The sequence below is a fragment of the Oppia nitens genome, unplaced genomic scaffold, assembly GCF_028296485.1.
Source record: "Oppia nitens isolate AA-2021 unplaced genomic scaffold, nextdenovo-longstitch-racon4-pilon3 scaffold1_pilon_pilon_pilon, whole genome shotgun sequence".
NCBI classification, from domain to species: Eukaryota; Metazoa; Arthropoda; class Arachnida; order Sarcoptiformes; family Oppiidae; genus Oppia; species Oppia nitens.
In genome coordinates, this window is record NW_026533199.1 from 11,786,938 (window position 1) to 11,814,849 (window position 27,912).

At 25.5% G+C, this 27,912-nt stretch overlaps 7 protein-coding genes across 7 annotated transcripts; 4 read left to right on the forward strand and 3 right to left on the reverse strand.

Annotated features, from left to right (window-relative positions):
* Nucleotides 1-3,926: 3,926 nt before the first annotated feature.
* On the reverse strand, nucleotides 3,927-6,856 carry LOC128951914 (FYVE, RhoGEF and PH domain-containing protein 6-like). Its single transcript, XM_054297215.1, has 5 exons — nucleotides 6,804-6,856; nucleotides 6,281-6,737; nucleotides 5,370-5,842; nucleotides 4,795-4,958; nucleotides 3,927-4,713 (listed from the first exon to the last, which is right to left on the reverse strand). Exons 1-5 carry the CDS (start codon nucleotides 6,816-6,818, stop codon nucleotides 3,930-3,932), a joined length of 1,893 nt encoding a protein of 630 aa, XP_054153190.1. The 5' UTR covers nucleotides 6,819-6,856; the 3' UTR covers nucleotides 3,927-3,929.
* A 925-nt stretch (nucleotides 6,857-7,781) lies between these two features.
* Nucleotides 7,782-8,738, reverse strand: LOC128951509 (uncharacterized). The gene is made up of 3 exons (XM_054296757.1): nucleotides 8,661-8,738; nucleotides 8,344-8,520; nucleotides 7,782-8,194 (listed from the first exon to the last, which is right to left on the reverse strand). Exons 1-3 carry the CDS (start codon nucleotides 8,736-8,738, stop codon nucleotides 7,811-7,813), a joined length of 639 nt encoding a protein of 212 aa, XP_054152732.1. The 3' UTR covers nucleotides 7,782-7,810.
* Nucleotides 8,739-9,431: 693 nt separating this feature from the next.
* LOC128951923 (alpha-amylase-like) lies at nucleotides 9,432-10,705 on the reverse strand. The gene is made up of 3 exons (XM_054297229.1): nucleotides 10,574-10,705; nucleotides 10,022-10,447; nucleotides 9,432-9,902 (listed from the first exon to the last, which is right to left on the reverse strand). The coding sequence occupies exons 1-3, from the start codon at nucleotides 10,649-10,651 to the stop codon at nucleotides 9,519-9,521; spliced, it is 888 nt and encodes a 295-aa protein (XP_054153204.1). The 5' UTR covers nucleotides 10,652-10,705; the 3' UTR covers nucleotides 9,432-9,518.
* Nucleotides 10,706-12,382: 1,677 nt separating this feature from the next.
* On the forward strand, nucleotides 12,383-15,320 carry LOC128951510 (serine protease 52-like). Its single transcript, XM_054296758.1, has 6 exons — nucleotides 12,383-12,638; nucleotides 12,757-13,159; nucleotides 13,309-13,456; nucleotides 14,195-14,381; nucleotides 14,501-14,897; nucleotides 15,168-15,320. The coding sequence occupies exons 1-6, from the start codon at nucleotides 12,388-12,390 to the stop codon at nucleotides 15,318-15,320; spliced, it is 1,539 nt and encodes a 512-aa protein (XP_054152733.1). The 5' UTR covers nucleotides 12,383-12,387.
* Nucleotides 15,321-16,705: 1,385 nt separating this feature from the next.
* Nucleotides 16,706-17,448, forward strand: LOC128951933 (uncharacterized). Its single transcript, XM_054297240.1, has 3 exons — nucleotides 16,706-17,081; nucleotides 17,157-17,268; nucleotides 17,357-17,448. The coding sequence occupies exons 1-3, from the start codon at nucleotides 16,734-16,736 to the stop codon at nucleotides 17,365-17,367; spliced, it is 471 nt and encodes a 156-aa protein (XP_054153215.1). The 5' UTR covers nucleotides 16,706-16,733; the 3' UTR covers nucleotides 17,368-17,448.
* Nucleotides 17,449-18,318: 870 nt separating this feature from the next.
* Nucleotides 18,319-21,285, forward strand: LOC128951916 (coagulation factor IX-like). Its single transcript, XM_054297218.1, has 5 exons — nucleotides 18,319-18,678; nucleotides 18,965-19,390; nucleotides 19,556-19,941; nucleotides 20,098-20,536; nucleotides 20,995-21,285. The coding sequence occupies exons 2-5, from the start codon at nucleotides 19,205-19,207 to the stop codon at nucleotides 21,283-21,285; spliced, it is 1,302 nt and encodes a 433-aa protein (XP_054153193.1). The 5' UTR covers nucleotides 18,319-18,678; nucleotides 18,965-19,204.
* A 2,126-nt stretch (nucleotides 21,286-23,411) lies between these two features.
* On the forward strand, nucleotides 23,412-27,086 carry LOC128951908 (uncharacterized). Its single transcript, XM_054297209.1, has 7 exons — nucleotides 23,412-23,822; nucleotides 24,114-24,525; nucleotides 24,644-25,023; nucleotides 25,146-25,542; nucleotides 25,680-26,113; nucleotides 26,221-26,644; nucleotides 26,773-27,086. Exons 1-7 carry the CDS (start codon nucleotides 23,524-23,526, stop codon nucleotides 26,989-26,991), a joined length of 2,565 nt encoding a protein of 854 aa, XP_054153184.1. The 5' UTR covers nucleotides 23,412-23,523; the 3' UTR covers nucleotides 26,992-27,086.
* Nucleotides 27,087-27,912: the final 826 nt, after the last annotated feature.

Consider the following 27,912-nt stretch of genomic DNA (forward strand, 5'->3'; position numbering starts at 1 on the left):
AACCAAGATCAATTAAGGTGGTTATAAATATTGTTAAGCCAACATTAATAATTATTGCAATTAACTAAATTTTATTTTTGGTTTGATAGTAGAAGTAATAGATATAATACTTAATTATATAATTTAAAAAGAAGCGATTCAAACGAAAAAAAAATATTTAGAAATATAGCTGAGGTATATATATATATTATCTATTTAACTATTGATTTAAAGTAAATATTTTGATCATTTTCACATATCAGATATATCATATAGTCGTTTTAATGATAAAACAGTAGAGAATGATATTGCTTTATTATTATTGGATAGCCACATTGATTAAAAACTACGAACATTTACAATTGGCCTTGGTCTTCTCGGAAATACTAGGAAAATAAAAAATAGGAGCTTATGTATAGCTATCGGATGAGGGAGAAACTATTAGTTATATTATTTTTATAGAAATATCTAATGAAAAGTTTTTATGATTTCTTGATGATTCTTAATAATGTCTTGTCTCTATATGTACATAAATGTTTTTTTTTAATTTTTGAATAAAGTTTAAATATTATATTTAATATTTTTGTATTTATTCTTGTTATATATATAGTCTAAAATAATTGGCAGTTATTTTTGTCAAAAGAGTTACTATTCATGCCGTTCATGCAAACCTCCCAACACCACGTCCAACAATTTTGGTAGAAATTTTTATGAGATGATTTGAATGATTTTTTACCAATTAATCCCGATGATTTTTTTATTATAGTAGCGATAATTATATTTATAAAAAAAAATCTCGATTTTATTTATATAGATAAATGTCAGATTTCGTGGTCAAACATTGACTCAGGTTCTTAATTCATGTGACATTAACCATAAGAGGCATCGAAAATATTGGCAGTTAGTGTTAAGTCATGCCATTTATGTCAGGTCCTAAAACCTCCCAACACCACGTCTAACAATTTTGACAGATGTTTTTAATGATTTAAAAAAAATAATATCATGTCTCTTAATATACATAAAAAGAATTTTTTTAATTTTTGAAAACAATTGTCTATTAAACTCCACATATCAGATACATACATTAAAAGTGATTTTAATGATTTGAACAGCAGATAATGATATTGCTTTATTACGATTACGACAGTCCGATTGATTTTAATAAATAATTTTTAACATTTTCAACCTGTTCCCGGAAATCATATGAAAAAACAAATAGAAGTTTATGTATACCAAAGATTACATAGTAATATATATAGTTAGTTAATGTTTTTTTTTTGAATAAATATAGCATCAATAATTATAATAATAAACATTATTAGAACAAAAATTTTTTATTTATTGTTTGATAGTAGTAGTAGTAGTATTTGTTTAAGTACTTTGTTATATAATTATATTTTGGTAGAAATTTTTATGATTTTTAAATAAATCTCACGTCTTTATATAAATTAAAATCATTTGATTTAAAAAATTTTTTTTGAAGACATTTGATTAGTGATTTTTATAATTTTGATAATGGTACTATTATTGATAAAATAAAATATTGAGTTAGTATTTTGTGATCACAAAATAAGCGAATCAAACAAGATAAATATTAAGAAATATAGCTAAAGTAATATATATACGGTATATATATATAATTATATTATATATATATATCTATTTAAATTTAATATGAACATCTGAACATATCTGATCTATATATATATATATATATATATATATATATATATATATATATATATATATATATATATATCTATTTTAATGATAAAACAGCATAGAATGATATTGCTTTATTACGATTGGATAACATGATTTTAAATATTAATAAATAATAATAATAATAACTACGAATAATAATAAATACAAACATTTTCAATTTGTAGACCTACCCGCAAATACTAGGAAAACAAATAATATCATATGTATAACCATTAGATAAGTGAAAAATTATCATGATCAAAAAAATTTCTGCATACTTTGCAAGAGGTCCGATTACCGATTATTACCAATGACATTTTGATAATAGCGATACTTATATTTATAAAAAATTTAAATAAAAAAATCTAAAAAAAAACTTAAATTTAAGAATACATATTAATATAATTAATTAATTAATTTTTTTAAAAATTTAGCATTAATAATTATAATACTGTAATAAAATTTTAAAAATTATTAGAACGAAAATTTTGATTTTTATTAAAAAATAATAGTTTATAATTTATAATAATAATTTATTAATATTAAATATAAATTACTAATTATTAACTTTTCTTTGGTAACAATTATCAATAACAATATGAATTAAAGTTGTCATAATTTTTATAAAGACAACATAACAGTAATTAGTATCGGTATTATCAAAAATTTTATTTTTTCTTGATATTTGTAGTACTAGTAGTTATAATACTTTGCTATATAATTATATTTTGATATAAATTTTTATGATTTTTAAACTAATGTCATGTCTCTTTGTATATATATAAAAAAACATTTTATAAAAAAAATTTAAAGACATTAAAATATATTATTGTAAACACATTTATTATTTGTTGAACAAATTGATTCTTAGTATATTATGTAACATATAGATGTATAATAGTGTGTATATTTTTATTTAATTAATTTTATTATATTACTACCAATAATTAATTATATGATATGTGTTTTTGTATTATAGCATACATTGTTCATACTATACATATGTATTATTAATTTTTTTTTATCATACACTGAAAATTAGAGTGGCCAAATTATATTTTATTTGGAGTACAATATAATAATAAGATATACAAATTTGAAATATAATTTATTAATTAAATATAAATATAATATTAAATCGAAATAAATAAAAAAAAATTAAAGAAATTCGTAATTACAAAAAATACTTGAAAATTTTATTTAAAAAATAAAATACAATTTTTATTATTTTTTATTTTTGTTTGAAAGTTTATAATTTTTATTTCAATGGTATTCAGTAATAGCTATTTATTGAATCAAATAGCTTTATCAATGATATGTCAATATTTATATAAATATAACATGTGGTTTAGAAAAATTAATTAATTAAAATTTGGTGTATTTAAAAACTTAATCTTTACTAAAAAAATTACACAGATAATTTAAATAATTAATTATAAAATATAATTATGTTTTATATTATTAAACATATTTTTATATTTTGAAATAATCTATAAATTTAATAAAATTAATTATTATTATGTAATGTAATTTTGTGCAATAAAATAAAATAGTAAATTAATTTTATTATTTTAGTTTGTTAAAATTATTAAAATTAAATATGACTTTATTTAAATAATAAATGACTTATTAAATTGTATTATTTTTAACAACAAAAAAACTTGAAAAGTTTTATTAACTCAACTATAAAGATAAATATAATATATTTAAAAAAAAAATTAAGTTTAATTTATAATATATTTTTATAAACAAATTTATATTTATTAATTTTAATTAATACTAGTTTGTTTCTATAAAAATTAAATATTATTTTTATAATAATTTATGATTATTATTAATTTTACAAAACTGTAAATAAAATTTTTGTGTTTATATTGATTTATAAATATTTTTTATATATATTATATATTAAATTAGAAAGAGCTTTAAATTTTTTAAAAAATATAAGTAGTTTTACTAAATAAAAATAAAAATAAATGATTTTAAAAAATTTGTATTATTGTTATATAATTAATATACTAACTGTAATAATAGACATTTAATTCTATAACAATTTTAATTCAAAAATAAATTAAAGATTAAAATTGAGAAAAAGACGATCAAATACTTTAATAATTTAAGATAATTTTGTTTAATATAAAACTATTGTTTAAATATATATATATATACTGTATATTGATTTTTAGTTTGAAAAATAAATTTAATGAATGAAACACAACAACAAAAATTTAAGATAAAAACAAAATTTAATCGGATGTCTGATTGTCACCGACGACAACAGTATCGTTATGTTTAGTATGACGACTGTCCTCCACCTCTTCAGACCTTATCTTATGATTTTTACTTTTTTTAGATTTATTGCTCAATCGTTCCAAACTTCTTGTAAACCAACCCTTACCACCATTGCTACCGACACCTACACCACCACCATTACCACTGACATCCTGTTCCTCAGTAATAGTTTTGCCTGACTTTTCACTATTATTATTATTCACACCTTTATTATTATTAATACCAGATTTACGGTCACCTGTCGAACTACTACTTCTCGGACTACTGTCCCTCACATCACCCCTGTCCTCCTCATCCTCATCCTCAGCCATCACAACTACCTGTTCGTTGTTGTCGTCCAACACATTGTAAGCACTGTTATATTTTTGTTCCCTATCCAGCCGTTTGATTATCCGGGTCCTTAATATCTGAAAACATTCATCGCATACCCGGGCATTTTGATTTTTCATATAGGGTAGGGGTGCCCTGTTTTCGCTACACCCGGAGCATACAACACGACCGCAACATCGACAGTGTTGTTTGCGTACCAATTGGGAAAACTCGGCACCGCATAGCTGACAGTTGGCTACCCGGCCGTCGGGTACCCAAACCGGTGCATACGTTCCCAATTCTAGTACCGATTTGGCTGAACTATCGCTGGACATAATATCGTCGGTAATAAACGATAGCATTTTGTTGGTATCCTCTCTGATGATGGCATTGACGGCAGCCACCCATTCATCCCGTTCCTCTGGTGAACTAATTATAAGTAATAATAATAATAATTTAAATACATTTGTAGTAATCAATGAATAGTTTGTTTGTTTGTTGTTGACATACCTGGCCGCTAGTGTCAATGACTTGACCTGTGCTATGACAGAAAACTCATTGGGATAGTCCTGTTGTTCGGGTAGTCTGACTTTCATACCGGTTAGAGGTAGTTCGTGATTCAACCGATAGACGCCATTAAGTACAGGTGTCAGGTATGTTAGACAGTCGTTGAACTAATAATAATAATAATAACAAATATCATTTACTAATTAATTAATATATATATATTTAATAGATAGAAAATTTTATTTGTAAATCATTATACAGTATTTAATCATTTGTTTTATAAAATATTAATCAAACAAAATAACAAACATTACAAATGTATTGTTATTATTTACTAAATAAAATATATAATTATTATTATTATTTAGTATACAGTATAACAATACAATAGTACTTAAATTAAATTGAAAATATAAAATTGTTGTCTTATAAAACTTTAACTAAAAAAATTGAAACCCTTTTTTATTAACTTAATGTCATTAATTTTATTATAATATACAACTAGTCCTATATTTAGTAACTGAATTTTAATTCTAATATTATTATTTTTTTTAATTAACAACAAAAAACATATTTACCAAAACAAATCGTCTCTCTTGCATACCATTCCTCGACAGCTTCAACAGCTGTCCCTCTTTGATGAACACACGGCCCGGTTTGATGATCTCCGAGGCACCGATAATACTGTTCTGTATGGACAACAGTTTGGCCAGATTTTCGTTTGATTTTATCGAACTGTTCGCGTGTTCGGCCACTTGACACGCGATTTTCAATGCCGCACACGTGTCCTCGTAGTCGGCCATATCGGGTGTCAAATGATCCAAATATTCCTGAACCAGTAGCCTGTATTGGGGCAGTCGTTGAACTGGTTTAATCAACCGATGTTTGACCGGTAGGTTCTGGCATTTAGGTTGGGCTTCAAAATCTTTGACTGCCTGTCCGAAAGCCGGATACCGGCGCACAGCGTCGTCATAATTGGCGGATATGGTGTCAAAGTCGCGGATGTATTGTGAGTATAGTTTCAAAAACGGAAATACTTTGACCAATATATCTATGAATGAATTAATTAGTTTTTATTTTTAATTTATTTTAATAATTATATAATTAATTAATTAATTTAATTTTGTTTTGAGCAATTGCTATTTATTTTTGATTATTTGCATCACTAGGTTAATTTAAATTTTTTTTTTAATTTAAAATAAACCATATATATATATATTTACTATACTATTATATTAATAGAAATCTTTAATATGTTAATTATTATAAAAATATTTATTAATCAAAAATTAATTAATAAATATTTTGTTGTTGTCTAAAACTGTAAATTTTGTATTAATCTAAATATTTAGTTAATATAAAAAAAATAATTTTATTTTTTAGTTCATCTAAAATGTTGAGACTTTTATTGTTTTACAATAATTAAAATTAATTTTTTTTAATAATTATAATATTTTTATCAATTTATTTGTATATTCAAAGTACTAACCGGCTATACGTTGATGTTTAGGCCAGTTATCCATACGATCTTTGAGCTCCTGAAGCAATTGTTCGTTAATTTTCAACAACTGTGGCAACAGTTTGAGTATCCCTTGCAGACACTCAGCGGGCAAGTGGTCACTGACTGCTTGCCGAAAGTCATCATCAAGTAGTCGGAGGACATCGACAAACACCTGTTCGCTTGTATAGAGTTCCTGTGCTATGAAAAACAATTTCTTTTGTTGTTGTTTACGACGTTTCGACCTAAACCACGACGACGACGAACTGGTCACACCTTTTCGACGTTGAAAATAACTGCCACCACTTCCTCTATTATTGTCGTCCTGTTTACGCGATCTGCTCCGGGAGTTGCCCATTGTCTGGCTAACAGCATAGGCTATCAACAGTGGACCGACGACAGTCAGGCCTACGACTATGGCTATCTGTTTATAGTTTGTTTGGCGTAACTGTTGAATAAAATAGTTGTAATAATAATTATAGCTAGTGTTTGGATAATCGATAAATGTGTTTACTATTGATGGCCACATAGATTACATTAGTTAACATATTATTGTTATATTATTATTATCATTAAGTATTAATAATATTATTTATACGTCTAATAACTAATAATTAAATAAAAAATAAATATGATTTATTATTAAACTATCTGGCTAAAACAAATAAAACAAAAATTGCTATATCTAAAGTACAGTACATGTATGATGACATGTAAAATTTTTTTTTTATACATTACTTAAGTTTTAATATAAAAATTATTACTATTTTATTTTACTTTAGTAACTGATAAAAAATTATATATATATATTGTATAGCATCCATAGTTACCTAACTGTTTTAATATCAATATAATATATATATATTGTTATAATGTATTGTTTTAATAAGTATTAATACTTAAAGAAAATGTCATTTTTTTATAAAGATAATTATATTTGAAATAAATAACAATAAAATATGATATTAGTTGAAGTATTAACTAATATAAGTAATGATAAAGTTTTATTGCTCCCAGAGATTACCGTTATAAAAATTTAGTATTATATATGCTATATATATATTTGATATAAATTTATGTTTTACTTAATACATAATTATTTATACTTTTTTATTATTAACCAAACAATATTAAATTTCAGTCTAATAAATAAAAAACAATAATAATGTAAATTAATTTTTTAAGTATATAAATTAAATTTTTAATTAACATACAGGTAATGATATATCATAATACTGTATCTGATTTATAAATTAAATTATTTTACCTAATCTACATTAATATATAATAATATAATAATATTTTATTAAAAAAATCTTTATCCAAAAAAACTAAAGTATAATCAACAATCATATAAAAAAGATAAAAATATAATTATTAATTAGAAATCTATTTTACAACAAAATTAATTAATTAAAATAAAATATCACCGTTAAAAAATATTGATTAAAAATCTAACAAATAACTAATAGAAAAAACTTAAATTAGCATGTTTATTTTTCAACAAAAATTGAAAAAAAATTAACCAAAAATAGTCGGGCGCTCTTTATAGAGACCGAAAAACAGTGGTCCCATAAAAAACTCGACAGACTGTTCGCGATTTAGCCAGTAATCGGTGGCCATATAGCCTCGTTCACCGACAGCAATCAAATAGCCGGGTACAATGTTGGCCTGGAGTATGGCGTCGGCAATAACAGCGTAACAGTTGTCCTGAGTATTGCGGCCAGCATTGGCCGGTGTACGGCTCAGACAGGGTTGGCCATTGAAATTGGCGGTCACCCGACGGAATGTCTGTACAATTTGATTGATTTGTCTGATAGACTGGAACGGTAGCAAACCGTTAACTCGGATGAGCTGGTAGTTTGAATTGCGCGCCTGACTCAAGGCGTCCAATATGTGTTGTTCCTATATATATATATTATATAATTAAATATAAAATTTTATTTTTTGTATTATATGTAATGTAATGTATGAAAATAAGTTATATACTGTATAAATATATAGACTGTATATATATTTTAGTATTTTTTATATATAAAAATTTTTATTCATACAAGTGTTTCACCAGTCGGAGCACCAGTAGGTCCTTCAGTCGGACCGATAGTTGGGCCACCGGTAGGTCCTTCTGTCGGAACACCAGTTGGGGCACCAGTAGGTCCTTCAGTCGGCGGTGCTTCAGAGCCCTGATTGTTTGCCACATAATTGCTGTTTAAATCGACATTTAATAATGCCTTATAATTGAAAAAATATATATATATTTATTTATATAAATGAAACAAAAAATAATAAATTTTATTAAACAAAAATTAACTTAAGTATAATATAAATTTAATTTTTTATATAATAAATTATATATATATATATAACTTACAGCTGCACTATTAGCATAAACATTTAGCTGGCATATGCTAGCTAATAGCACTAGTGATAAAATTATTTTATTAAACATTTTTGATTTTATTATTTTTTTGAACAACAAAATTAGTTTATAGTTACAAATTTAATGTAAATAATTTAAATTTTAAATTAATTTAAACTTATTAACTAATGATAATAATATGATTGTATTATATGACTGCTAGTATTTATACTTTACTTTTTATTTGTTTAAAAATAATAATTTCATTGTTTTTCTAATTGAATCAATATATTTGTTAATTTTTTTTGCACAACACTTAAAAAATTACAAAATAATATTTTTTAAAAAATTATATTAGTTTCTAATAATATTTTTCTACTATTAATTTAGCAATATTTAAGAAATAGTGTTTTAAATAATCTAAATAATTTTTTTTATTTATTAAATTAATTATTAAAATCAATGTTTAATAGACTTAAATGTGAAATCTATATTTAAATGGATATATAATGTTACTCTAATATTTGCAATTAGCATTTAATTGTTAAATAAATTAAATTAGTTTTTATAATAAATTTTTTTTGAATATAAAAAAATTATTATCAACTATGTTAATCATAAATAATTTACTTAATAATAGGAAAACATTAATACTTAAATATAATGTTAGTTTAGACACATTTTAGATTTACATACATTATTTATAATGTCATAATTATTATAGAATAATAAATATAATTAAAATAAATTTTTAAAATAAATCAAAGAAATAAAATAGTAAATTCGCAAAATTTTATTTTATAAAATTAATAATAATTTTAATAAATAAATTAAAAACAAATTCATGATGAAAATCAACATTTGATTTTTTTAACCAAAAATACCCCGGCGCTCTTTATAGACACCGAAAAACAGTGGTCCCATAAAAAACTCGATCGACTGTTCCTGATTTAGCCAGTAATCGGTGGCCATATAGGCCCGTTCACCGACAGTAATCAAATAGCCGGGTACAATGTTGGCCCGAAGTATGGCGTCGGCAATAACAGCGTAACAGTTGTCCTGAGTATTGCGGCCAGCATTGGCCGGTGTACGGGTCAGACAGGGTTGGCCATTGAAATTGGCGGTCACCCGACGGAATGTCTGTATGATTCGATTGATTTGTCCGATAGTCTGGAACGGCAACAAACCGTTGGATCGGATGAGCTGGTAGTTTGAATTGCGCGCCTGATTCAAGGCGTCCAATATGTGTTGTCCCTAATTATTATATAATAGGATATAAATTTTAATTTATATTTAATAACTAGAAAATAGATTGTTTTAGTGTATGTATGTATGTGTGGGAGTGTGTATTAATTTATAAATACAATACATACAAGTGTTGGTGCTGGTCCTTGAGTCGGGGCTACAGTCGGAGCTCCAGTAGGGGCAGCAGTAGGACCAGCAGTCGGGGCTTTAGTCGGGCCTTCAGTCGGGCCTTCAGTTGGGGCTTCAGTTGGGCCTTCAGTCGGACCACCAGTTGGGGCACCAGTAGGTCCTTCAGTTGGGGCGCCAGTAGGTTCTTCAGTTGGGGCACCAGTAGGTCCTTCAGTTGGGGCACCAGTAGGTTCTTCAGTTGGGGCACCAGTAGGTCCTTCAGTTGGGGCACCAGTAGGTCCTTCAGTTGGACCAGCAGTCGGACCTTCAGTTGGGGCACCAGTAGGTCCTTCAGTCGGGGCACCAGTAGGTCCTTCAGTCGGCGGTGCTTCAGAGCCCTGATTGTTAGCCACATAATTGCTATTTAAATAGACATTTGAAAATGCCTGTTAATAATAATAAAAAAGAAATTTATATATTTAAAAATTAAAAAATATTTTTGAAAAATTAAATAATTATATATATCATTAATATATTTTTAAAATATATATATATTAATATATATAACTTACCGCTGCACTACTAGCGTATACATTTAGCATACATAAGCTAGCTAATAGCATTAGTGATACAATTAATTTGGTGAACATTTTTATTTTATTAAAAATAATTATTTTTACTAATTTTTTACTAAATAATTAAATTTAATAATTGATTAAAAATCTAATGATTTTCAGTATTTATAGTTTTTTAAAAAAAATATTACTGTAATTTCATATTTCAATATATTATTTTTTTTGCACACCACACAAATTAAAATAACAAACCTATTGTTTAATTACACTATAATACTGTAATTACAACATTTGAAGATGATTTTTAAAAAGTTTGAAAATTGCTTAATATAATAGAAATATATATATATATACTATTATTACATAATTTTCAATTTAATTCAAAACTCATATATTATATGAATTATATTTTTTTGTTTAAACTATAATATTTAATAATTAATTTTTGTAAAATATCGTTCAGATATCATTCAATAATTTTTTTAAAACTAAATTAATTTTTTAAATATAACACTTTAATTAAGATAAATTTATATTTATTTAATTATAATATAAAATAAAAATACACTAGTTAAGTAATATTTTTTTACTAAATTAAAAATAATTATAAACTATTAATATATTACAATTTAATTTTATAAAATATAAATTATCTAGCAACATATTATATACTAGATTTATGTTTATAAACCAATAGTTATTTTATGTTTGAAAATTGTTGAATAGAAATAATAGATAATATTAATTTAAATAATTTCAAAATTATTTTTAGTAATATATTCATATTTATATTGATATGTTTCAAGTGTATAAAATTTTAATTAGATTTTTATAATTGTAGTAGTTTAAATACATATTTTAAAAATTTATTGTTTACTAATTACTAATGTATATTTTATTTCTTTTTAAAAATGTAATAAATTTTTTAATTAATTTAACTTAATCTAAAATTTTTGTATATTTGCTTATCATGATTATCTGGTATGATATTTTAAAATTATTTTCTAGTAATTTTATTTAATATAATAGTGTTTTTATTGTATTTTAAATTAACTATTTTTAATATTTTTTTAAAATAGACAATTTATAAAATTAAATTGTTCTAGTTACATTTGAATTATCTATGCTACTGGAACTGGACTTTTAATTAATTATTATCAATAACACTAATTAATTAAGTTATTATAGTTTTTTTTGTTTTAGTTTTTAAAATAATTTTTATAAATAATTTAGAAATATTTAAAAAACAGTATTATTATTACTAATTTTCTTGAAATTTTTATTAATTTTGTTGTTTTTATTGATACATTACAACAAATAATATTGATTGTATTAATATTATATATTAAAAAAATAATTAATATATAAATCTTTCATTATTAAACATTCAATAAAAATTAAACTTAATATGTAATTAAATATTTTAATATACTATAATAATTGGATTTTTGTTTGTTTAAATAATAGCAATTAATTAATACCTAGTACAATAACAAACATATATTTTGAAATTTTTAATTTTTGCTAATATCATTATTAACTTGAAAAGTTAACATAAATTAACTAACAATATTATTTTCAATCTACAAAAAAACATAAAATAATGCAAAACTTTTTAAAAATGCTTAATAATAATGTTTTCTGTTTAATAAATATAATATATTTATTTAAAAATGAAATCAAATAAAATTATTTATTAACAATTAATTGATCTAAAAAATAAATTAGATTATTTAGATAATTTATTTATAAATTATAATAATTAATTAATTAATTATTTTTTCTATTATTATATTATTTGATACAACACAATGCTTAAAATTAGCCAGCTAGTTATTTTGTGTATGATATTAATTTTTAGTATAAAAATAATTGATACAACTAATACTACTACTACTACTACAATTGACCTGGACAGCCGTATTATAGGTGGTTCCACTGTTAACAATATAGATGACTTTCCCTATCAGGTTTCATTAAGGGACAGTACTAATCAACTATACTGTGGCGGATCTATTATTGGCCGCCAATGGATACTAACGGCCGCACATTGTTTACACAAGTATTATATATATATATATATTTTTATATGTAAAATTAATATTAATTTTATTTAATTTTTATTACTTTAACCCCTGCCCGCCCGCCCGCACCCACCTATCTTACCTAAACACCTAAAGTCGTAACACTTACGGCAATAGGGTAGTAATGGGCACCAAATCATTAGATACCGATGGTGTCTACTATGGGATCAGTCGGGTCTATCTACACGAACAGTACGATCGACGTACACATGTTAACGATATTGCAGTCATATGGTTGGACAGACCCATCCAGTTTAGTAGTAAGATTAAAATGGTTCGGTTGGCCGATCAGCCGGTGCCCGATAAGACGACTGCCTGGCTAACCGGTTGGGGCCAATCGTCGGTTAATTCCCGGCGAGTATCGCCAGTGTTGCAAAAACTGGTAGTCCAGGCACTGGTACCCGAAACGTGCAAACAATTGCATATACAGCAGACCAAGGTTTTAATTGATAGCAAACATATTTGCGCATACAGTCCAAATGGACAGGGAGCTTGTTCGGTTAGTTAGTGTATATATATATATATATATATATATATACTGTATATATAGTGTGTTAAAATATTATTAGCAAACTATTCATAAACTAAGTCAATATTATAATTACTATATTTAATAAATATATATATTGTATATATATATATATATAGGGCGACTCCGGTGGACCATTGGTTGCACAGTTTAATCGCAAACAAATAGGTATAGTCTCCTGGGGTTTAAGTACCTGCGGTACAAAAGTACCCGAAGTTTTTGCCAGTGTTGCCGCTTATCGCTCATGGATTAAAGGAAAAACAGGGATCTAATTATTATTATTATCATTTTATTAGTATTTTTATTATTAATAATATTTTATGTGTCTTTTACTAATTAAGTTTTTTATTTATTTTCTAATATTATTAATATTATTTAAAACATTATAGTACATAAAAAGTTATCTATTGTATATTTTTGTTTAAAATTTTTTTATTTTGTTAATATATTGAATGTTTTTTTTAGTATTTAACATTTAATATAAATTAAATATTATATATATATATATTACTATAATAATTGTTTTATTTTTATTAAAAATATAATTCTGTAATGTGTAATAACAATTAAATAAAATGCAATACAATAACAATTATATCTAAAAAAAATTAATTATCGTAATTAATTTGAAAAGCTATACAATTTAATTATTATTATTACAGGTAATTTTTAAATGAGTTAATAATTTTTTTTTAAAAAATACATATAATAAATAAAACATTTTTAAAAATGCTTAATAATAATTTTTCTATTTAATTAAAATTATATCATTTTAAAACGTAATCATTAGATATAAAAAATAAATTATTAGAAATTAAATAATATTTAAAATAAATGAATTATATTATAAATAATTTAATTATAGTTATAAATTATTATAATTAAAATATTTATTATTTTTTTCTAGTATAATATTATTTGATACAAAAAAAATGCTTAAAATTAGACAACAAGTTATTTTGTTTATGATACTAATTTTTAGCAAAAAAATCATTGATACAACTAATACTACTAATACTAGTAGTAGTCCTATAATCGACCTGGACAGTCGTATTATAGGTGGTTCCCCTGTTAAAAATATAGCCGATTTTCCCTATCAGGTATCGATACGTGAGAGTGACAATCGGCTATACTGTGGCGGATCTATTATCGGTTCCCAATGGATACTAACGGCCGCACATTGTCTACGAAAGTATTATATATTTATATATTATTATTATTCATATTATTTATTATATATATTTGATTAATCAATTATGACTATCAATCATCTTACCATTTGTATGACCCATACCTACTACTCAAATTCAGTCGTAACATTCACGACAATAAAGTAGTAGTGGGAACCGTATCATTAGTTTCTGATGGCATCAGGTATGGGATCAGTCGGGTCTATCTACACGAACATTACGATCATCGGACACATGATAACGATATTGCAGTCATACGATTGGACAGACCCGTCTGGTTCAGTAGTCAGATTAAAATGGTTCGGTTAGCTGACCGGCCAGTGTCCGATCGGACGCCTGCCTGGCTAACCGGTTGGGGCCGAACATCAGCTAAACAGTTGCCACTAGTGTTACACAAACTGGATGTCCAGGCACTGGTAGCCAAGTCGTGTAAACCATTGCACACACCCGATAATAGTAAAGATATTAATAGTCATAATATTTGCGCCTACAGTCCAAATGGACATGGAGCCTGCTCAGTTAGTTTATACATATATACAGTTTATGCCACTTAAAAGTTTAAATTTGCGTAATCTTATGTAATGATTTAGCAAGGTACTATATATAACTTAGCTAATAAAAGGTAACTGTATAATAAGTTACCTTGCTTAGCATAAAGTTAATTGAGCAGGATAGTAGTCAAATTTAAACTTTTAATTGGTATTATCTGTATATAAAATTTCATAAATTATTTATTATTAAACTATAATTATTTATATTTAATAAATATATATTTTTTGAATATATAGGGTGACTCCGGTGGACCATTGGTTGCAAAGTTTAATCGCAAACAAATAGGTATTGTCTCATGGGGTTTACTTAACTGTGGTACAATTGTCCCTGATGTTTTTACCAGTGTTGCCGCTTATCGCTCATGGATTAAAGGAAAAACAGGGATCTAATAGCTATTATTAATATTAGTTTTGTAAATATTTTTTTAGAAAAATTTATGACTACTATTAATAGATAGAAAATAGTTTTTTTTGGTATTAATTTATTTTTTTATTTAGTATAATTACTTTATTATTATTATTATTGTAATATAAATAATAATTATGTTTAGTTATAAAAATAACTATAATATTATTACAATAAAATGTGATTTTTTAAAAATGAATTTTATGTTAGTACTTTGAAATAAATTATTGGCAACAAATAAATAAGTAATTTACTTAATTAAAATAACTGTAATTTTATATTTTTCAATTAATTAATAAATTGTAATTTTTGTAACGTAAATATTAATATAGATTCTGTAATAAAAATCAATTAAAAATAATATCATATTTTTACATTTTTTTTAATTATATCAAAATACACTTAAAATGTTAAAAAAATTAAATATTTTATCTAAATGTTTACATAATTATAAATAATATAAATCAATTTAATTTACTATTTAAAATTAAGCATTCAACACTATTTAATTATTTTAAACTAGTAATTAGTCTAGTCTAGTAATTATATTTTATACTAAAAAATACAATAATGTAAAGTGTAATAGTATTAGTTAACTAAAATAGTTAAGAAATTTATTTTCTAATAGATTACTTAAACAATATTTATTAGAAATAATATAAATAATAAATATACAGGTATTTGTCAAATAAATTATAATTAATAATAAAAATTCAAATTTGCATATTAATAATGACATTTGTTTAAATAAAATATACTAGAAAGTAAATTATTATAATTGAATACCTAATATCTAATTAAATATCTAATAATTTTATTTGATAATAAAATTAATAATATATAATAATTTTCTGCATTTAATTTTATAATAAAATATTAATAACTAAAAAATAGATTATTGTTTATTATAAATTAATTTAATTATTTAAAAATTATAAATATAATTAAAAATTTTAATTTATTTACTGTATTTAGTTAATTATGTTTACTAAACAAATTGTAAATAATTATCATCAAATATTGTTTTATTTATGTAATAATTTATAACATTTTTTTATTATATACTAATAATTTGTTTGGTAGTTACTAACAGTATTTTTTGTTAATTATTTTATTAATTAAAAAATAATTTATATAAACAAAATATTATCATTTAGATTTTTATATTTATTTATATATATATATATACAAAAAATAACTATTTATATTAAATATTTAAAAATCATATGATTTTTGATATCGATAGCTGGCAATGATGTTAAATAACATAACAGTTTATTTTTATTAACAGTTAAAAACAGATATTTATCAATAAAGTGTTAATAATAATATAATATAAATAATTTAATAAAATTTAATTATTATTCAATAATTTTGTTGTTGTTTTTGATTTAACTATGGTTTCATCAAAAAATTCAAACAATGGTTGCACACTATTACGTATAACAGTATTTATACTGTTTGTTACATTAGGTATATTAAGTATCAGTTATTGGCAACTATTGACTGACTATCGCGATCTGGACGGCCAACTTGAGAGCACTGGTATGCGTCGACAGTCGGCTGAACGTAGGGTACAGTTCATACAGCAAGACTTGAATGACAAAACCGAAGAGTTGGCTAATGCCAGACAATTGGTCAATGATAGGGACAGGGAGTTGAAGATAGCCGAAACAAGTGTCGCCAACAAGGACCGGGAGATTAGCAAACTGACGGCACAATTACACGAAACAAACATGAGTTATGTATGTATAATAATACTGTATATATAAGTATATTGATAGTTATATTGATAGTAATTATAATATATTTTTTTGAAGGATAAATGTCACAATGAGTTGAACAGTGTAGGCAAACAATTGGCCGATTCATTGGCCAGTTATGCTAAATTGAATCAAAAATTTCAAGACATTCAAACAACTAACCAAAATAGTAAACATTATGCAAATACTGATAATAATGATGATAATGATGACAGTAATAGTAATAATAATGATAATACTAATAATAATTATCCTAGATTACAATTAAAATATGATCATGTTTATAATGGTGCAAGCAAATTTTATACTAGCTCAATATTTTTAATGATCATGATGATGGTAATAATGATTTTTAATAATAATAATAATATTTACTAATTAATTATTTATCAATATAAAATTTTTGTTGTTGTAAATATATTAAATATAATAATATAAACATTTAATATTAGTAAATTGTTTAAAATGCATACTATATAATACTGTAGATTATTAAAATATAAATTTAGAAAATTTAATAATAAAAATTAATTTTTTTAAAGAATTTCTAAGAAAAATAACATAATTTTTAAAATTTATTTTGAATTCAATTAAATAATATTATTTATACAAATGGGTTTCAATTGTTTTTTAGACCGACATGTTTTATGTAATAACTTTTGGATAGGATTAAAAAAAATTTAGTGAAAACTTTAGGTAAAAAAACTATTCAAATATTTATTCATTAGATACTAAATATACAAACTCTACTAAATCTATAGTATATTTAACAGTGAAAACATGTTTATTGTATATTACAGTAAAAAATTATATTATAGACTAAAAAAGCATTTAATTACACATTAATATTGAGTCAAAAAAAAATTTTTTTAACAAACATATTAAATTTGTTTTTTAAAAAATAATATTAACTTTACGCAACTTTATTACATAATTGATATATTAATAGCATAAAAAGTGTTTTAATATTGATTATAATGTAATGGTAATAATTAAATTTAATACTTGTTTATTATAACATAAAAAATTTATAATAGACGTAATACTAGTTTCATAATATATCAGTGATATATTAAATTCAATGAAAACCATACGGAATATATATATATATATATATATATATATATATATATATATATATATATATATACTGTATATATATCAGATTCTATAAAATATTTAACATTAGTTAAAAAAAAAAAATTTTTATACTAACTGTCAATAACTAAAGTAGTGTAGATATTGATAATTAACAATTATCAATTAATTATGTTTATTTTCGGCCAATTAGTTCAAATTGTTTTTTGTTACTAAATATTTTGCTAATAATAAATTGTAATGATAGAAATAATACTATTGCTACCCTGACCCCTACGACTACTCCTCCCACTGTTATTAGTAGTACTACTGTTAGCAATATTAACTGGAGTTTCCCTATATTGGGTTCAGTAAGATATTTTCAAAAATATGGTTTAGGTTTTCCCGTATCATTGGCCAGCAAATCGGATGGCCAACATTTTTGCGCCGGTTCTATACTAAGCGCCTATTGGATAATTACGGCAGCCAGTTGTGTTTATAAGTAAGTAGTAATAGTAATAGTAATAACTTACAAATTATTTATTTTTAATGTATATTATATTTAATGTATAATATACTGTATATAATATTAAATCATAAAAATAATTTTTTGTCTCATATAAACAATTAATTTAGAGATATTAATATTGTATTTTTTCTGTCTGTCTGAACCGTCCCACCCGTCCTAACCTACATCATCCACCACCCCATCCACCCCTAAATAACCAACAAAACTAAAACAAACAAACAGTCGTCCCGTTTCTAGTTTCTACATTGTTTTCGGACAGGACTATTTAGGACATATATCTGACATTAGAAAAGTATCGGTCAACCAAACCGTTATACACGACCAATACTTGCCCGCAACTCACGAAAACAATATAGCACTGGTAGGTCTGGAGACATATATTTTTCAAGACCCAGGTGTCCAATGGATTCAATTATCCGATCAACCGGTTGCCAACTGGTCGGCAGTCTATTTGCACGGTTGGGGATCACTGTCGCCGACAAACAAATCCCATAACATTATGTTGTCAACACTGGACGCCCGAAACATTGATTTGCAAAAGTGTACGACTAATATGATGTCGTCGACGGCCACGTCTAACAACAATAACAGCACAAATGCAACACCACTGACAACACCGTTGACACCGATCATCAATAGTAACAAAATGTGTTTTGTGGCCGCAAAAGGAAAGGGTGCCTGTTGGGTATGTGCTCAGAGTATAGTAGAGTAGAGTATAGTAGAGACAGAGAGAGAGGATATGAATTAAACTTTTTAATACTTATATTAAATTTTTTTGTGAATTTTATTTTCATAATTTTAATTATTTTCAAAATATGTATTTGCTTAAAAACTATAATAATAATAATAGGGTGATGAGGGTGGACCAGTGACTATAGATAGACAATACCAAACAGGCATTGAGTATAATAATAGTGATCATCTATTAGTCGGTATAGTATCGACCGATTTGTCCTGCGGTCTCGGCGGCCGACCCGATGTTGTTACCAGTATTTACCCGTATATACAATGGATTAAACAGAAAACCAATATTAGTTCAGTTGTTGCTAATGATAATAATGATAATAATACCAATGCATCTAATATTGACAAACGATCGGTATTAGGTTCGGGTAATTATTCTCGTCATGGTTTAGGCTATACGGTGTCGTTGAACAATGAATTTAATCAGCATTTTTGCGGCGGTAGTATAATCAGTCCGTATTGGATACTGACTGCGGCCAGTTGTGTACATAAGTAAATATAGTTATAATCTTAGTTAATAATATTGTTGAATATATGTTTTATTTCATTTTTAAATTTTCATCACTAATCCTATCCAACCCTACCATCATCACCACCACCACCACTACCACCCCCACCGCCACCACCAACAACAACAATAACAACTAGTCGTCCCGTTTCAAGCATATTTGTTGGCATCGGTAAAGTAAATTACAAATACAATGATAGCCATTACGCTGTCGATCAAGTAGTCATACACGACCAGTACTCGCCAGTGACTAAACAAAATAATATAGCATTGGTTCGGGTCCAACCATATTTGCGTGACAATGCAATGGTCCGGATAATCCAATTGGCCGGCGGCGACGGCAACCAACTGGTTAGTGCCGACGGTAGCGAATCGGAGGCTGATTTAGCCGGTTATGGTAACGATACGGAAAGGAATATGATAGGTGCCAAGATTTTGTCGACACTACACGCCCGGACAGTCGGCTGGCAACAGTGCGCAACAGCTATGATGGCCAACAATACCCATACAACTACAACAACAATCCTCAACAGTAATAATATTTGTTTTATGTCAGGAAAGGGAAAGGGAGCCTGTGATGTAAGTGTCTATAATTTAGATGAATGAGAAAGAGAGAGAGAGAGAGAGAGAGAGAGAGAGAGAGAGAGAGAGAGAGAGAGAGAGAGAGAGAGAGAGAGAGAGAGAAAGAGAGAGAAAGAGAGAGAGAGAGAGAAATAGAGAGAGAGAGAGAGAGAAGAGAGAGAGAAGAGAGAGAGAGAGAGAGAGAGAGAGAGAGAGAGAGAGAGAGAGAGAGATAGAAAGAGAGAGAGAGAAATAGAGAGAGAGAAATAGAGAGAGAGAGAGAGAGAGAAAGAGAGAGAAAGAGAGAGAAAGAGAGAGACAGAGAAAGAGACAGAGAAAGAGAGAGAAAGAGAAAGAGAAAGAGAAAGAGAGAGAGAGAGAGAGAGAGTTATTAGAGAAAATTAAATGTTTTTAAAATTATCAATTAACAGTTTATTATACTTAATTTACTTTATATTATATATATATAATACCAGGGTGATGAGGGTGGACCAGTAACTATAACATTAGTTGATAAACAACTACTACAACAAAAACAACAATTACAACAACAAGAAGAGGAAGATCTAAAGAAACTACAACAACAACAACCGGGAAACAGACGCTTAAGATATTTTTATGACCGAAAATCTGGTTATATTAATGAAAAATATCGGCTATTAATCGGTATCCTATCCAGCGATCTGTCCTGTGGTTCGGGTCGACCCGAAGTTGTTACCAGTGTTGCACCGTTTAGACAATGGATTAAAGAAAAAACTGGAATATAAATAATTATAACAGAAATAATAATAATTTTAATATTTTTTATTAATTAAATAATTATTTAAATTATTAAATAATTAAGAATATAAAATTATTTTTTATTTATTATTTCAAAATTTCAAAATATTCTTTTTATATTGTATTAATTTTTCAGACAATAAAATACAGACACAGTTTGTAAATTAATTTAAATTAATGATATTAAAAATTAAAATATCATAATTATATATACAGTATAGTATATATATATATGTGTGTGTATTACTAATTTATAAAGGATAGGTTTTATGAATTATTTTTTAATAATTAATTTATAAGTTTATAAAATTAATTTTTACTATAATCTAGCTAATTATAGATTATTTTAACTTTTTATATTAGTATAGTTTTTTTTAAATATTATAATTTTTTATAGTCAAAGATATAGGCTAAACATTTAATTAAATTATAATTTAATTCTATATTTATGTTTAAATAATTATAAAATTGATGTACAAAAATAACATATTGAAAAGTTATTTTTTTAAACATAATATTAAATTAGACTCATATTTATTACATAATTGATTTACGTTTACGTAATAATATTGAAGTCATGTATAGAATCTGTACATGAAATTAGAGTCTATTAAAAGACAATTGAATAATAAAAATATTATTTATTAAAATTACTAAAATATTTATGTATGTAAAAAACTAAATATTATTTTTTTAAATAAACATTTAATACATCAGTTTTTAAAAATAATTTAAAAAAAAACTATTTATAAAATGTATTACTTAATTCATTTAGTTTATTGACGCAATACTTATGTGTAAATAATATTAGATTCTGTGAAAACCATATTAAATAAAAAATAAAAATATTTTTGTAAAGCTATATATCTATATGTGTTTGTAAAATTTTTTTAAACATTTACTTGAAAAAAAACTATTAATAACTATAATACAGTAATAGTTACTGTAATAGCAATTAATCTTATTGTTAACTTAGAGATAAAATAATAATACCATACAATTATGTTAATATTGGGCCAATTAGTCCAAATTGTTTTATTAGTATTAATATCAGTAAATATTTTGCTAATCAAAACTAGTACTGATCTCTGCGATGATACTACTATTACTAATACGAATCCGACTACTTCTACCCCTATCCCTACTATTACTACTAGACCTATGTTGGGAACTCTATATATTGTAATCTTTATAAAAAAAAATTTAACATTTACTTGAAAAAACATTTAAAATCGTTAGGCGTGGTTCACATATTACGTTATCACTTGAGGGGGGGGGTTAAGCCAAAGCGAAGAGCGTAGGGGAGGGTAGAGACTTTAAGAACGTTCGCAATTAGATAATATTTTATTTCTTGTGATGGAGGGGGGGGTAGCAGTTAGCGACATGAAAACGTAAATTTTTTTGAATGATTATATGCAAACAATTGCGAACATAGGGGAGAGAAGAGGTCTAGATTTCTTAAAAAGTTCGAACGTAATATGTGAACAGTCCCTTATAAATAATATACTCAAAAATAATATTTAGATATTTTTGATTTATATTATATTTATCTTATACTATAAATGATTATTATTTTTGATTTCAATTCTTTGAAAATTCTAAGATATAACTTAAAGTCATAAGTAATCATTTAATACTATATTTATATTTAATTATTTATAAAATTGATGTAAAAAAGACATATTGAAAAAAATTGTTTTCTAAATAATATTAAATTATTATATCATAATTACGTAATAATATTTATTTCATGTAAAGTCTGTATAACACTTTTTTCAGTAATTATTATAACAATAATAACAATTATGTTTATATTTTGGCAAAAATTAGTGCAAATTGTTTTATTAGTATTTAGTAATTAAATATTTATCTAATCAAAACTAGCATTAATATAGAGAATTAAAAAATATATATTTAAATCAGTTTCTTAAATAATTTTAAATAAATATATTATAATATAGTATACTATTTATAAAATTTATTATTTTAGTTCATTTAGTTTAGTGACGCATAACTTATGTGTAAATAATATTAGATTCTGTGAAAAACATATTGATTAAGAAAATTATTTTTTTTTGTAAAGTTATATATATGTATGTGTTTGTAAAAAAATATAACATTTACTTGAAAAGAACATTTAGTAACTATCATACAGTAATAGTTACTGTATTAGCAATTAATCTTATAGTTAACTTAGTCATACAATAATAACATACGAAACAATTATGTTAATTTTTGGCCAATTAGTCCAAATTGTTTTATTAGTATTAATATCAGTAAATATTTTGCTAATCAAAACTAGTACTGATCTCTGCGATGATACTACTATTACTAATAGTAATCCGACTACTTCTACCCCTATCCCTACTACTAGTAGTAGACCTATATTGGGATCGCTATACAATATAACACGTGGTATTAGTTTTCCCGTATCATTGAAGACCAACAACACTGATAAACATTTTTGCGGCGGATCTATAATAAGTCCCCATTGGATACTAACAGCAGCCAGTTGTGTATATAAGTATGTAAATTATTATAGTAGTAGTAAATAGTAATATAATATTTAGAGTAATTAATATTTATGTTTAAAAAATAATATTATCAAAAAAAATTATTAATATTATTATTTTGTTTTATTTATTACATTTGTTATAATATTTGTTTAAACAAAATAATATCTAGGTATATACCTAGATAAACTTGTATATACCTGTATATACTTGTATATATTGTCATATTTAACCCACTTATATTTATTTTTCTAACCACCACACTCTACAATCAACTAAACCAAACCAACAAAAAAAACTAGTCGTACAGTTTCTAGTTTTTACATTAATATTCTCGGAGAGCGCTATCCGGTCAACCAAACCGTTATACACGACCAATACTCGGCCGCGGCTCACGAAAACAATATAGCATTGGTTAGGGTTGACAGATATATTTCGGACAACAGCTTTAACGAAATGATAGCAATTGCCGACCAACCGCCTGCTAACTGGTCACCAGCTTATCTGCACGGTTGGGGACACGGAAAATACAGTTGGGGTATGAATACATATAATGCCCGGACAATCGATTTGCAACAGTGCACTGGTATGATGTTGTCGTCGATATCGGTCAACAATACCAACAACAACAACACAAATGCAACAACAAATACACCGATCATTAATAGTAACAAAGTTTGTTTGGTAACCCTTAAAGGAGAGGGTGTCTGTAATGTTAGTTTTCAAAATATTGTATAATTTAGTAGAGAGAGAGAAAGAAAGAGAGAGAGATGATTGTTATTTTTTGTTAATTAAATTGTTTTATTTATTTTCAATACAATAATAATAATAGGATGATGTAGGTGGTGCAGTGACAATAGATAAACAAAACCAAGGTCAATTAGATCATAGTAGAGAAAAAATACTAATCGGTATCATATCGGTAGACATGGCCTGCGGTATCGATGGTCGACCCCAAGTTGTTACCAGTATTTATCCATATATTCAATGGATTAACAATAAAACAAATATACATGCGATTAGTAATAATAATAATAATAATAACAACAATACTAATAATGTTGACAATCGGCCGGTTATTTGTTTAACAAAATTATCCCGATATCATAGTGGCCATACCGCGGCATTGAAAGATGAATTTAATGACCACTTATGCGGCGGTACTATCATTGGGGCAAATTGGATACTAACGGCTGCCAGTTGTGTATATAAGTAAGTATTGATATTAATAATAATACTAATATACAATTTTCAATTGAATATTCATTTTTTGATCATTAACTACAACACCTACCCTTTCACTCAACAAAAACAACATCAAATTTAAAAAACAGTCGTTCCTTATCAAAAATTTATGTTGGTGTCGGTAGACAAAATTTCCGATATAATGATACATACTATGGTGTCGACCAAATCATTATCAACGACCAGTACTCGCCAGTGACTAAACAACATAATATAGCACTGGTTAGGGTCGAGCCCTACATAAGTGACAATTCACACGTACGTATAGTTCAATTGGCCGATCAACCAGTTATTGACGACTCGACTTTAGCCGAAATAACCAGTTGGGAAACTAAATGGGGTCATACATATCGAGTCCGTACACTTGGTTGGCAAAAGTGTAAGTCTATAATGACTAACAACACCATCACCACAAACAACACAACAACAAACATAGATAGTAGTAATGATTGTTTAGTGAAATACGATAAGTATGGCGTCTGTAATGTAAGTGTTATAAAGTTTTTAAAGTTATTAAAGAAAAATAAAGAAATAATGACAAAACTATTGAATCTAAAAAATTTTGTTATAAATATTTTTGTTTTTTAAATTAATTTAATATATATATATATATATGATAATAGGGTGATGAAGGTGGACCAGTGACTATAGATAGACCACAACAACTGCCCGGATATTGTGTCGATAGTGAAGGAAAAAATAATGAACGACTACTAATAGGTATCCTATCAACTGGACTGTCCTGCAAATCTGGTCGACCCGAAGTTATGATGAGTATTAACCCATATCTACAATGGATTAAACAGAAAACCAATATAACTGCTGTTATTAGTAGTAGTAATAGTAACGATAATAATAATAATAATAATAAAGACATTCAGCCGGTAAAAATCATAAGTGATGATCCGACTTGGAGGGATCCCAACAAAACTAGTCATTTCCCGTTTGGTTTGGGTTATACGGCATCGTTGATAGACAACCAATTGAAACAACACTTATGTAGCGGTAGTATCATTGGTACGAATTGGATACTAACGGCTGCCAGTTGTCTACAAAAGTAATTAAACTTTAATATTAATATTTTTAGTTTTATCTTTTAATTTATTTTCTCAATTATTATTATTATTAATACGATCACTCTTACTATAATAATAACAACAACAGTCGTACAGTTTCAAGCATTTTTGTTGGTGTCGGTAGAAATGATTATAAATTCAATGATAGCTACTATGCTGTCGACAAAATTATTATACACGACAAGTACTCGTCTGAGACTAAACAAAACAATATAGCACTGGTTAGGGTTGAGCCCTATATTCGTAACAGTGATTTGGTTGGTATAATACGATTGGCTGATGAAAAGCAATTAGTTGTCGATGAGGGATATCCGGCCCAAATAGGCGGTTGGGGATCGAAAACTGTTTGGTGGTTTCTACATACACTCAATGTAAAGATATTTGGTTGGCAACAGTGTAAATCTATTATAGCAAACAATATCATGACTACCAACGCCAACACAACAACAACAACAATCATCGACAGTAGTAATGTTTGTTTGGTGGCCGATAAAGGAAAGGGAGCCTGTAATGTATGTGTCAAGTGTTGAGAGAGAGAGAGAGAGAGAGAGAGAGAGAGAGAGAGAGAAAATATGATTAGCATTTTCTTTTGGATAACTTTTTAAATTTGTTAAAAACCATATGTTTATGTGTAAAATAGGACGATGAGGGCGGACCTGTTATTATGACATTAAGTACGAAACCAAAAGATGAACCCAAAGATAACAGATTTTTTGGCCCTTTGATAGTATATTCAGAATATAAGGTATTAATGGGTGTCCTATCTAGCGATCTGTCCTGTGGTCAGTCCGGTCGACCCGATATTGTTACCAATGTTGCCGCTCATCGCCAATGGATTAGAGAGAAAACTGGAATCTAATTAAACTTTATTTTTTACTGAATAAGTGTTTAAATTAAATATTTTGAAAAATTTGAAACAATAATATTTTATTTTAATAAATGGTTATAATATAATATATGTATCTTTATTATTGACTTCATTTTATGATTCATACGATAATTTAATAGCATCCCTACTATATATCTTTTATTTTTTTATTTTTTAATAAATAATTTTTAAATAATTAAGATTATAAAATTATTTTTAGTGTTTTATAATTTAAATACAAATTAATTTTTATTTATTATTTCAAAATGTTTTTTAGTGTGTTTTATTTTTCAGATAATAAATTACAGACACACTTTATAAAGTGAGTTTTTATTTTTTAAACAATACCAAATTGAAAATGTTAGAAACTCAGAAACTTAAAGTCATAGTCATTTAAAGTCATATTATTATAACAAAAATATTCATTAGTCCCTATCATAGATCAGGAGCATTTGACTGTTGATAATAACAATATTGTTAGACAACTATCTTTATCTTATAAAAATAATAATATCATAAATAGTTTTTTTTATATATAATTGATAATAAAAATTATATGAGTATTTAAATATATTTTATGTAATTTTTATTTAATAGTATAATTTAATATAAAGTTTGTGGGCTTATTTCGGCTTATATTCTATTATTCAATATATTGTTTTATTTTATTTCAACTTTAACTCATTCATTCATAATTATTCAATTGTACTGATGTATGATCCCTATGTGTAATATTTAATTATTAATAATAATTAAATAAGTAATTTTAAATTTACTAAAAATAATTTTTAGTTATGTTTTGATTTAAATTATATTTTATCTTAAACTATAAATAATTATTATTTCAGATTTCAAATCATTTCAAAATTTTATTAAATAACATTATCGATCATAAGTAATCATTTAATACTA

Excerpts from the sequence above, each read along its gene's own strand:
- LOC128951914 (XM_054297215.1), bottom strand. Across the intron at positions 5,843-6,280 it reads TAAACATCAACGTATAGCCG|ATATATTGGTCAAAGTATTT; the intron begins GTTAGTACTTTG and ends ATTCATTCATAG. Across the intron at positions 4,959-5,369 it reads AAGAGAGACGATTTGTTTTG|TTCAACGACTGTCTAACATA; the intron begins GTAAATATGTTT and ends TATTATTATTAG.
- LOC128951509 (XM_054296757.1), bottom strand. The coding sequence starts at position 8,738 with ATGTTTAATAAAATAATTTTATCACTAGTGCTATTAGCTAGCATATGC. Across the intron at positions 8,521-8,660 it reads TTTATGCTAATAGTGCAGCT|GCATTATTAAATGTCGATTT; the intron begins GTAAGTTATATA and ends TTCAATTATAAG. Across the intron at positions 8,195-8,343 it reads CTCCGACTGGTGAAACACTT|GAACAACACATATTGGACGC; the intron begins GTATGAATAAAA and ends ATATATATATAG.
- LOC128951923 (XM_054297229.1), bottom strand. The coding sequence starts at position 10,651 with ATGTTCACCAAATTAATTGTATCACTAATGCTATTAGCTAGCTTATGT. Across the intron at positions 10,448-10,573 it reads TATACGCTAGTAGTGCAGCG|GCATTTTCAAATGTCTATTT; the intron begins GTAAGTTATATA and ends TATTATTAACAG. Across the intron at positions 9,903-10,021 it reads AAGGACCAGCACCAACACTT|GGACAACACATATTGGACGC; the intron begins GTATGTATTGTA and ends TATAATAATTAG.
- LOC128951510 (XM_054296758.1), top strand. The coding sequence starts at position 12,388 with ATGCTTAAAATTAGCCAGCTAGTTATTTTGTGTATGATATTAATTTTT. Across the intron at positions 12,639-12,756 it reads GCCGCACATTGTTTACACAA|TCGTAACACTTACGGCAATA; the intron begins GTATTATATATA and ends AAACACCTAAAG. Across the intron at positions 13,160-13,308 it reads ATGGACAGGGAGCTTGTTCG|GGCGACTCCGGTGGACCATT; the intron begins GTTAGTTAGTGT and ends ATATATATATAG.
- LOC128951933 (XM_054297240.1), top strand. The coding sequence starts at position 16,734 with ATGGTTTCATCAAAAAATTCAAACAATGGTTGCACACTATTACGTATA. Across the intron at positions 17,082-17,156 it reads ACGAAACAAACATGAGTTAT|GATAAATGTCACAATGAGTT; the intron begins GTATGTATAATA and ends ATTTTTTTGAAG.
- LOC128951916 (XM_054297218.1), top strand. The coding sequence starts at position 19,205 with ATGTTGTCAACACTGGACGCCCGAAACATTGATTTGCAAAAGTGTACG. Across the intron at positions 19,391-19,555 it reads AAGGAAAGGGTGCCTGTTGG|GGTGATGAGGGTGGACCAGT; the intron begins GTATGTGCTCAG and ends TAATAATAATAG. Across the intron at positions 19,942-20,097 it reads GCGGCCAGTTGTGTACATAA|TCGTCCCGTTTCAAGCATAT; the intron begins GTAAATATAGTT and ends AATAACAACTAG.
- LOC128951908 (XM_054297209.1), top strand. The coding sequence starts at position 23,524 with ATGTTAATTTTTGGCCAATTAGTCCAAATTGTTTTATTAGTATTAATA. Across the intron at positions 24,526-24,643 it reads AAGGAGAGGGTGTCTGTAAT|GATGATGTAGGTGGTGCAGT; the intron begins GTTAGTTTTCAA and ends TAATAATAATAG. Across the intron at positions 26,645-26,772 it reads AAGGAAAGGGAGCCTGTAAT|GACGATGAGGGCGGACCTGT; the intron begins GTATGTGTCAAG and ends TGTGTAAAATAG.